The following is a 10,475-nucleotide window of genomic DNA, read 5'->3' as shown; positions in this document are numbered from 1 at the left end:
AAAAACACTGTTCAAAGTCTGAAAAAGAGTTGAATTTCCTCTTTTTTTGCGACTTCCCAGTTGCATGCCTGTTAAATGACAGCAAGCCATGGATAATTTCACGGGTTGTGTATTAGTGCCAGTACGATCTTTATTCCAAGTCAGCTTTTTGATTATAATTCGACAGGTTACGTTTTGGAGAAATGCAAATGATCCTATAATGCCTTTAAAATGAATTACACCAAATGTAAAAATCCATTTAAATTTATAACCGCAAGTACAGAGATATCCCCAAACCCGGAAGAGACGGATTCAGAACACAATTTTTTTTTTGGGTGGGGAGGGCAGTAAAAAGTTGTTCCCCAAAAGTTTATTCAAAAAATTACGGCGTGGGGTTCGGGGCCCGCTTAGGGGCCCTGGAAAATATTTGGATTCTAGATGCTCTGTTAATGTTGTGCGATCTGAGGCAATTTCTGACCACTTTAACAATTTGTTTTAGCAAAATATGGTGGTTTACGCAGTGGCTGCCTTTTTTGCGATGTCACTTTAAACAAAAAATGGGTTCCGCCGTTGGAAAAGAGAACTAAAAACATTTCTAATGCAAACCTAGCAATCAGTTATTAAATATCAAAAAGGCGGGGGGAAAGGAATAGGCCTACCAACATCGCCAATAAATAGTAACATATCAGGGTTGATTGAAAAGTATAGGCCGCCTAGTACATGTTCATACGGAAGCGTATTGCTGCATGGCAAGGTAAAAAAAAACTATAACATAGCTATGTCGTTAACGACTTGAAATCATTATAAAAGAAAAACTTCCGTAACCTTTATGCTATGGAAGAACAAATTGCTGAAACTCAAGTTTTGAATGGAATGGGTTTTTTTGTCATTCAGTTTTGATCTTTTCAGACTTTTACCACCCTTTGTCAGTGTTTTGGTATCCCGTTTGTGCTTTTTAAATTATGACAATATTTTTGTTGTGCAATTTTCTTCGTGTGAAGGGGGGGGGGGGAGGTGTGGCTAGCTATAGGGTGTTTAAATCCAAGAACATTCAAGGGACATGGATGAAGCATTTACATATTGTAAGGTTTTGGGGAACATAGGTATTGGGGAACATCCGGCAGACCCCGGTTGGTTTATGAAATGGCACAATTGGAGGCAAGTACAGTAGATGTCCAACTAATTTCGTATTCAAATAGAAGTACACTTTAATTGAATTGGATTTTGATTAAATTAATCAGTTATCGCTTAAAATCAAGCAAGAATCCGTGGGAGAGGTGAATTGTAAAACAAATATTGACTGCTTGATATGTCACGTCGTGGTGTAGTAAAACTACCCTCCCTCGCATCCATGTGGCATTTTTTTCACCAGCGGCTTCGGCAGTTGGGAAAATGCTCCATGGATCACCGGGAGCTATAGGCCTGAGGCTAGACCCACTAACTGGGGCGCTAGAACTCCTTTTTTTGACAGTTGGGATTTTTGGAGTAAGTGGATCTAGCCTGAGGCTAGTTTTACTCCAGCTGACCAATCGAAGCAGCTAGGCCTAAATGGTTTATCAACTTTATCTAAATCAAACAGCGCCCTCCTAATCCTATTGTGTCTGCCATGAACAACGTTTTTTGAGTCTTGACCATTGATCTCCATATACCGGTACACAGAGATCAATGGTCTTGACCCACTACGATCGAGTTGGCCGGATGAGTCTTACACAAGTCCAAGTTGGTTTACTTTTAGTTGGTTGACCCATGGAGTTGGTTGACCCATGGTTGACCAGCCAAGGTCGGGTCGTTCCGATCCGATTCAACGCGCAGCCGGCCAGCCACGGTGTAATGATGTTTTGTACCAGCACAATGACCGGGGCGGTACCGCATGCATGCTATAGCTAGCTAGGCCTGTGCCTTTTTCTGCATCGTACCGCGCCGGTGATCACAACAGAATAAAATATGGCGACTCAGGAAATCGAAAAAAGGGGAGGTAAGTCAACTCCGATCTCCAAACTGGGCGCCAGAACTCCTTTTTTTGACATTTGGGATGTTGGTCTGTCCGACAGACCAACATCCCATGTTGGTCTGTCCAACAGACCAACATCCCAAAGGTCAAAAAAGGAGTTCTACTAGCGCCCAAGTTAGTGGGACTAGGGTGTGCTATAATTTCCTGTTCTACATTGTATTTCAACTACAAAGTTGCATGCTGGACGCCTGGAAAAGCCATTGAAAACTCCAAAGCAGGGAGAGCATTGACCTAAAAAATATCTGCTTCATTTGAAGCATTACTTTGTTCTTCAGTGTACTATAGGTATTGAATAGTCATGTCATTCAACATTTAAAAATCTTAATTTGGGGTGGGTGGTGGGTCAAAACAATATCGAAAAAATATATCTAAATTTTTATACATTGACTATTCTGAATGGCTGCAGTTTCCATAGAAAATATCAAGTGAAAAAAAAAAACAGTCTGGATTTCAAATTCTTTTCAGGATTTTGAGCATGCATCAATTGGTGTGTTAGCAGTATTTTGCTCATTTTGTTTCATGGGTTTTCTCACCTATTTTGGGGTCCTTGTAGTTGTACTCCATGACCCTTCCTTAGTTCCTATAGTACCTAATTTTTAAATTTTTTTGGCTCTACGCCAAGTTGATCAAAAGTTACATTGCCATTTTCAAGAAAAGCGGAATTACCTATCATGTCCTCGCAGTGGTTATAGGACCAAATCATCACGCTTTTTACAGAAACCTAAGGTTTATTGTCAAGAAATAATCGATGCCTTTTCACGGTTTTCTCAAAAAGTAGGATATCTACTGAGCTGACAGGTTGACAAGTTTGTTTGTTAATAACCTACTTCAAATTTATTGTGTTGTTGCTCCTTCAATCGGCAAAAATCCATTTTACCAACCATTCAACCTTTTTTTTAGGAAAGAATCAAGTATCCAGACACAAAATCTGTGGAGAGTCAAGAACATTTTTGAAGGTTCCCTTACAAAATTGGAAAAGTTTCTCAGTCCCAGATTCATATCTTTTCAACTTTTTGAAATGACTGACTTTCATTGAGCTGATAATTAATACAAGAAAAAACTGATGTCAGGTTGCAACATTCTTTTTCCTTTTGTATACCACTATGCAGAGACAGGCAACAATGTGGAGGTGGAACGCGACAGTGTTCACAAAGGTACATGTGATCGATGTTATTTACCGTTGTACGTACAGACTGCAACTAAAAGTGTGGACTATGTCTTGTGACTGTGTGACAACATTAAAGGGACTGTACAACATTTTGCTTTTGCTGCAATTTTCAGAAATAAATGGATTTGGAAGATTAGTATTTTATAGCAAATATTGTTACACTGACTTGTTTGACGTTTTGGGTTTGTAGATGCTGGATAAACCAAGAAAACCAATCATCTTTTCGTAGTCTGGTTCCCTGACCCACCTAAGATGAAACGGAGCATTTGATAGATTTTGAGGAATTGTAAGATCAGAGAATCAGTCTAGCAGGCTTGTAGTCTTCACAGGTGTGTAATCAATTGCAAAGAAAATAAAGACGAACTAAATATGAAAAATAAGGAGCACTTTTTGAAAAAAAGCCAGTTTTCTCCAACACTGGTCAGCCGAACAGCGTTGGAAAAATACAGTTTTCTTGAAAATGTCAGCACACCAGGAGCCACAACTTTACAGGATGCTTTAGACTGTCATTCCCTAACAATCCAGTGAGATATTTCGTGATAATTTGATCATTTCGTTTTTTGTTGTTTGCAAATGTTGTATCTTCCCTTTAAATGTTGTCAACCGAGTTTGAGTCAAGTCAGTCTCAAAGTCCTGCAGTCTTGAGTCATGCAAAGAGCAGTTATATTCAAATGAACTGTTACATGGCATTCCTTTGAGATTGTTCGCTCTTTGTTATTTTGTGACCTCACTTGGGATTTCGGAGCAACGATAGCATGGCAGCCCTGTTGAGCCAAAAGATGGTGTCGTGCCGAACTCAATTCGCCACACCAAATGGCTCTATGGGTTCATTTCAAATCTTTCAAATTTTGCTTTTTGTAGAAATTGCTATTGTGAAGATGAACAGGGCAACAGGGAACAAATTGAGCACAGACTTCATGACGGAGTTGAACACCACGTTGGAAAAATTGGAAAACGACGACAGTTGCCGCGGCATTATCCTGACATCAGTATGTATTCCTGAAATCATTATTTGTTTTTCAGTGGTGTCGTAGTCAAGGCTATCCCAAGTCCAGTCACAATAAGAAACAGGGGCATGGTTCATTTGAAAAGGTTGTGACTTAATTGATATGAGCATTCCTCCAAAATTCGAAACTGGATGACTTGTGATGGACTTCTGTGAGGACTTGTGTAGGATTTGGGAGGACTTTTGACGATTTGTGAGGACTTAATTGTGAGGACTTGTGAGGATTTTGTAGTATTTGTGAGGAGTTGTATATGAGTTGTGAGGACTTAGGAAGACCTGTGAGGATCTGTGATGACTTGTGAGGACTTGTAAGGACTTGTGATGACTTGTGAGGACTTGTGAGGACTTGTGAGGACTTGTGAGGACTTGTGAGGACTTGTAAGGACTTGTGAGGACTTGTAAGGACTTGTGAAGACTTGTGAGGACTTGGGAGGACTTGGGAGGACTTGTGAAGACTTGTGAAGAAGTACTTGTGAGGATTTGTGAGGACTTGGGAGGACTTGTGAGGACCTGTGAGGATTTGTGAGGACTTGTGAGGACTTGTGATGGAATTGCCAACAACACTGGTCTAGGACTGTGCATTTATCAGGCATGCAACTTTTCCTCGGATTTACTGATTTCCTCGTTTTTTAGTTCTCATGAATGCCATTACAAATTGAAACACTGTACAAAGTCTTATGTGCTTTGGAATGTCCTCGTTGTTTTCCTAAATTATTTCCCAGTTGCATTCCTGATCTCTGGTCGATGTGGGGGGGGGGGGTGCCCCCCCCCCCCCCTCTTAACACCTGGATCTGCTAGAGGCTTGGCAGAAAATGTTGCAGTCTGAAAGTGTATTCACGGGTAGACAAGGAATTCTGGTTATTGTGCATATGCAAAAAACCTATAAAGAGATTCGGTGCTTATATTGTTGAAGCAAGAAAAAAAAAATCTGCCGGTACACAATGTTGACTGTAAACCTTTGCCCAGGAATTGTCCATGTTTTTTAGGCATTTCCTTTTTTTTTTCCATTGCCAAATGAAAACGAATTCTGTGCATCTTTTTTCAGGCCATTGCAGGTATCTTTTCCGAGGGGCTGGACGTCACTGAGATGTACCAGAAGTTATTGGTTATTGTGCATATGCAAACAACCTATAAAGAGATTCTGTGCTCATACGGTTGGAGCGAAAAAAATAATTCTGCTGGTACACAGTGCTGACTGTAAACCTTTGCCCAGGAATTGTCCATGTTTTTTAGGCAATTTTTTTTTTTTATTGCCCAATAAAAACGAATTCTGTGCATCTTTTTCAGGCCATTGCAGGTATCTTTTCTTTGGGGCTGGACGGCACTGAGATGTACCAGAAGTCACTTGAATCCACCAGTGCCTTCTGGAGGTCTCTCCAGGATTTCTGGATGAGGCTGTACGGGTCCAAGCTAGCGACCGTGGCTGCCATCAATGTAAGACTGTGCATGCTGTATCCAAATGAACTCTCCAGCTGTCTGAACATTCACTGATTAATGCAGTCCAATGAGTGTAACCAAGATTGAGTGCGCTCAATTACTTCCCCCAGCTTACTCGCGCCTGCTCCTCGCGTGATGACAGACATGCGCAGTGGAGCTAAATAAACAAACGGTTTCGGGTAAAATTTTGTGCAAGAGCTGGAAAGTTGAACTTTGACATGACACTGAGGCTGCATCCGAAAATCAACGGTCTAGAGCTAGGTCTAGGTCCGCGCCCATTGAAAATACATGGGGACGGGCTGACAATAGACGTAGATGTAGCTCTGGAAGCACACGGCCTGAGGCGCCGGCCGGACATCACGTTGGCAGCCATGTTTATTGCACGGCCAGATGGGATAGTTACCCAACTAACCGGCTCGGCGAGTCGGTCACTTGGGCCAGGCTCGAGTAAGCGCGAGAAATCACGTAAGAGGTATAAATCGAACGCTGTCGCGCTTGCACGAGTAAGCATGGGGAAGTAATCGAACGCACTCATTCTTCTAAGAATTCTCACCGTGTATTTTTGTTATTAATTGTAACCACGCATTTACTAAGTTATTATACTAAAAACTTTTTTTCAACAACTCTGTAGAGACGTTTGATTAATATAAGAGGTCTTGTACAGAGTAGAAGGATGTATATTATAAACACCCCCCCCCCCCAAAAAAAAAGAAAGTTGCAAATTTAAAGAGTATGCGAGTAGAAATTGCTGCACGACAATGACTGCCCGAAACGAAGTGCAGGGCATATCGATCGCACAGTGCTTGTATGCAATTGTAAAATTGAAATACTGATGCTTTGTTTGGGCACTGTGCAGTTGATAGGGGCCAATCTCGGACATGTGTGTTTGCGCTTGGCAATTTCTCCTTGCGTAATCTTTCAATTTGAAACTTTTCAAACCGCATTATTTTTTATAAACCGTTGTCAATCTTGGACGATTAACAAGCTTTGGTAGCAAACGGGGTATCAAAATATAGCAAAATTCCCCAAAGGTCTATATAAATGACGTCATCATAAGACGATCAGATTCAAAATTATGAACTTTCTTTTTTTTGCAGTGTTTATATATCATGATGGACTCAATCATTTTCAAATAACCAAATCTCAATTCAATTTCACGTCTGTCTTTTGTTGTCACCAGAAAGCCCGACACAGACTGAGCCTGAGGCTGTATGAGAACTGGAAAGGGAACAGCCTTTATATAACACCAGTGTGTTTCAATGTATTTCGTTCCTCAGGGCCATTCTCCTGCCACAGGGTGCCAGATGGCAATGAGTTGTGATTACAGGGTTATGTCGGAGGGACCTTTCGGCATTGGCCTCCCTGAAGTCACTGTGGTAAGCCATCTTAAACGTTTTCCTTTTTTTCACATGTAAACAAAAAAATTGACCGGAGCGGGGTTTGAACCTGCAACCTCCAGATTGCTGGTCTGGTGCTCTACCAACTTGAGCTAACCAGCCCTATGTTGGCGGCTCCCCAATTTGTCAAAGCCTTTGTTCAAGGGCATTAGTCAGGAGCCGTATATGCCGTGTAGCCAGGGATCACGCCCAAAGTCACGATGCTAGCAACATTAGCAATGCTGCAAACCTGGGCAATAGCAAACGGGGATCACTCGGAGCGGATACGGCTTTTTATTTCAAATTTTCAAATATACCAAATATGGAAACCGACAAGGTAGGTGTATTTCATAATTTTTCCAAGTTGGACAAAGAAATTGACTAGAGCAGGGCTTGAACCTACAACCTCCAAATTGGCGTTCCAGGGCTCTACCAACTGAGCTATATCCAGCCCTATGTTGGCAGTTTCCCAATTTGTGGACGTCTTTTTGTGTGTGTAAATCTATTTCCATGCATCGTTGACATTCCCAAAATGGTGAAAGCTGGTCATTTGTTAAAAGTGTTTCAGTTTTCCCATCCAGATGAATTGGTAAAAGCTAACAAAATACAGACTTGGTGCTTATTGCTAACAGTCTCTGTAACCTGAACAAACTTTTCAATTGGCAGAAAATTATGTGTTTGGCAGTATCATAAAATTGGGCCAAAATCAGCGTCGTACAAATTTTGGCTGTTTGTTAAACTTCGTTTACCGATCCGATCTAATGTTATCAAAGATCACGTGTGTTTTCTCATCTTTTTCGCAGGGTTTAGTTGCCCCATTCTGGTTCCAAGAAGTGATGGTCAAAACTTGCGGTGAGCGACAAACGGAGATGGCAGTTGGACTCGGTATAACCTTCATCTTAGAAGTATTTGTACCACCTTTAATTAACAAATGAGTCATTTATTTCTGTCGTTGAATTTATATTCCTAACAGTTCTTTAGCTTTATCGTTCATCCTTAGATGTAATAGCCCCCCCCCCCCCCCCCGACCCCAAAAAGACCTACCAAATTGTTTTGGGAAGTTCACTTGGAGTAAATATATGGACTCAGTACACCAACGAAAGAGGGCGCCCTTTTACCTAGCAACGACGTCCCATGGGCGGGACATTTAGCTGGTTGACGCGCACCGTTCCTTGTGTCTGTCGCACGTACCCCAGGGGATTTGTACTATATGTACACGCAGTGGTACGGCCGCACGTTGTGGCAAAATTGCAGTCGGGCAAGATGGCGTCGGTCGGTCACCCCCAACTGTGAAACTTGGGATGGGCAAAGACTTTTACATTGAAACCTTGTCTTGCAGGCACGATGTTCACCCCAGAGGAAGCGCTGAAGATCGGCCTGGTGGATGAGGTCGTACGACCTGGCGATCTCATCAGCAAGGCTCGGGAACAACTGTTGAAATGGTTGAAAAATCCAGGCAAGTAAACCTGCATAACCTGAGTGGGTTAGAGGTCCATATGGGGGGGGGGGGGATAGGCCGCTAGGGAAATCCCCTTCATTGATACCCAGGCCCAGAGGGGGTCTACCCGATGTTCCCCAATACCTATGTTCCCCAATACTGATGTTCCCGAAATCCTTAGGGTAAGGGTTAGGGTTAGGTTTAGAGTTAGGTTTAGAGTTAGAGTAAGGATTTTGGGGAACATCGGTATTGGGGAACATAGGTATTGGGGAACATAAGTATTGGGGAACATAGGTATGCACCCGGCCCAGAGCTACCTCGAGCTTGATTCCACGTCCAGAAAGACTTCTTATTGGTTTGCCGAATGAGTCCATGCTTGTGCCAAGCAGCTCTAGGCCTCTGAGATTTTTTTTTAATGGTAATTTGTGGCCCTTTTCGAAATTGCACAGATCGTCCAAGAGCCATGACCAAAGACATGCGCCGGGGTCCGCTCCTGGAGAAACTACGAGCCCAGCAAGAGGAGGACATCGCCACCTTTAACGAGTACATCCATGAGAAGTCTGTCCAGGAATCCTTTGGGATGTCTCTGGAGAGCCGGAAGAAGTAGGAGATGGGGGAAACTTTAGAAGTTTAGACAAGCCAATTCATGACCTCTCAATTAAAAAACAAATGTACCTCAAGCTCCATCATGTGGGGTGCTGTGGTCCAATGGTTACGTTGTTCGTCTTGTGTGCCGTGCGTGGTACATGGGTTCGAATCCTGACCATGGGAACATATTACAAGTGCTCTTGAACAAGGCACTTTACCATTATTGCTCCGCCCTTCGGATGGGACGTAAAGCCGTATGTGTGGTATAATGCACGTTTAAGAAACCAGTATAAACACTTATCGCTAAGAGAAGGGGTTCGCCCCGGTGTTTCTGGCAGTGGCTGCAGTATGCGCCGCAGCACCTTGTAAACCTTGGGAAGATTGCGGGGAAGTTGTTCAGAATCCTGCAACTTATACCCGATGCAATGCCCGCAACTCGTCCCAGAACTCGTCCCGAAGGTGAATTGAGACGGGCCCTAATAATCCTAGATCACTGACATTTGACGTTTAGTTTATTAAATCTGTACCTGAATTATCACCAGTTCATAATCAAGTCTTTAGAACTTAGAGACCAAAATACGGTGTGGTTATTATAAGTATAAAGTAGGGGTAGATTAAGGAATATTTTTGTACTAACTTTCGGTCACTTTTCTAAAAGACAGTGGGCTTGACATGTCTTCCATATATGTTCTTATAGTTCTTTCCATGTTACTTCACTTTGTAATTTACTGCTAGGCACAATGTAAGGTTTCATGGGTTTAAATTATATATTCTTATATTTTTTTTAAAAATACATGTATTTTAAATACTTTCATAATGGAGTTTATTACTATCGCGGTAATCTCGCAATATATTGCTTTACTTTTAAAGAGGATTGTCTATGCTATTTTTGAGTATCACCTAGAGAAATTTTATTTAAAAGTTTTCCTGAAATGCTAAAAATATTTAGTTCTTTTTCAAACGGTTGCAGAAAACCAAAATGGACAAAGTAGCCTTTCTCTAGCAACACATAGGCCTTCAAATTAGAAAATCGATCGGGGAAAAAATCCACCGAAGGCAAATCATGCATACTATATAGTGAATCACCATTAAAAAGCCAACAAAAAAAACACCCACAAAATACAGGACGAGTAAAAAAAAAAACCAAACCCAAATGTAGGGACCATTGTTTCAGTGAAGTTCTGCATGTAGCACTTTCAAAATCTAGGATATGAAAGCCAAATTCATAAGCTTGTTTTTAGTACAAGAATCATTCAAACCACTCATGTACCTCTTCAACTTGCGGAGTTTTAAACACAACTGCCGTTTTAAGGTTCTGTCCACGGATCACAAAAAAATGTTCAGTGTTCCAGTTTCACAAAACGAAAATAAATCACATAAGGATATTGGTGGAGCGGGGTGCTTGATGTTACAGTGGATTTCATCCGTGCTGGCAAAGGTAAACAGGGTGTTTTTTTCACCGGACACCCGGC

At 41.8% G+C, this 10,475-nt stretch overlaps 1 protein-coding gene and 1 non-coding gene across 2 annotated transcripts; one reads left to right on the top strand and one right to left on the bottom strand.

Moving 5' to 3' along the window:
* The first annotated feature begins 1,575 nt into the window (after positions 1-1,575).
* On the top strand, positions 1,576-10,417 carry LOC119734991 (enoyl-CoA delta isomerase 1, mitochondrial-like). The gene is made up of 8 exons (XM_038208659.1): positions 1,576-1,954; positions 3,100-3,144; positions 4,020-4,147; positions 5,452-5,598; positions 6,879-6,977; positions 7,781-7,862; positions 8,317-8,433; positions 8,865-10,417. The coding sequence occupies exons 1-8, from the start codon at positions 1,924-1,926 to the stop codon at positions 9,020-9,022; spliced, it is 807 nt and encodes a 268-aa protein (XP_038064587.1). The 5' UTR covers positions 1,576-1,923; the 3' UTR covers positions 9,023-10,417.
* Trnaa-agc lies at positions 7,027-7,100 on the bottom strand. The gene has a single exon. It is a non-coding gene; the product is annotated as a tRNA-Ala (tRNA).
* Positions 10,418-10,475: the final 58 nt, after the last annotated feature.

The sequence above is a fragment of the Patiria miniata genome, unplaced genomic scaffold, assembly GCF_015706575.1.
Source record: "Patiria miniata isolate m_02_andy unplaced genomic scaffold, ASM1570657v1 HiC_scaffold_28, whole genome shotgun sequence".
Classification (NCBI taxonomy): domain Eukaryota; kingdom Metazoa; phylum Echinodermata; class Asteroidea; order Valvatida; family Asterinidae; genus Patiria; species Patiria miniata.
The sequence above is the reverse complement of the archived record's forward strand: the minus strand, read 5'-3'. Positions and strand labels throughout refer to the sequence as shown.

What these genes read in the sequence shown, in the direction of transcription:
- LOC119734991 (XM_038208659.1), top strand. Translation starts at nt 1,924, where the DNA reads ATGGCGACTCAGGAAATCGAAAAAAGGGGAG. An exon ending in CGACCGTGGCTGCCATCAAT is followed by an intron (nt 5,599 to 6,878) that starts GTAAGACTGTGC and finishes TTCGTTCCTCAG; the next exon opens with GGCCATTCTCCTGCCACAGG. An exon ending in GCCTCCCTGAAGTCACTGTG is followed by an intron (nt 6,978 to 7,780) that starts GTAAGCCATCTT and finishes TCTTTTTCGCAG; the next exon opens with GGTTTAGTTGCCCCATTCTG.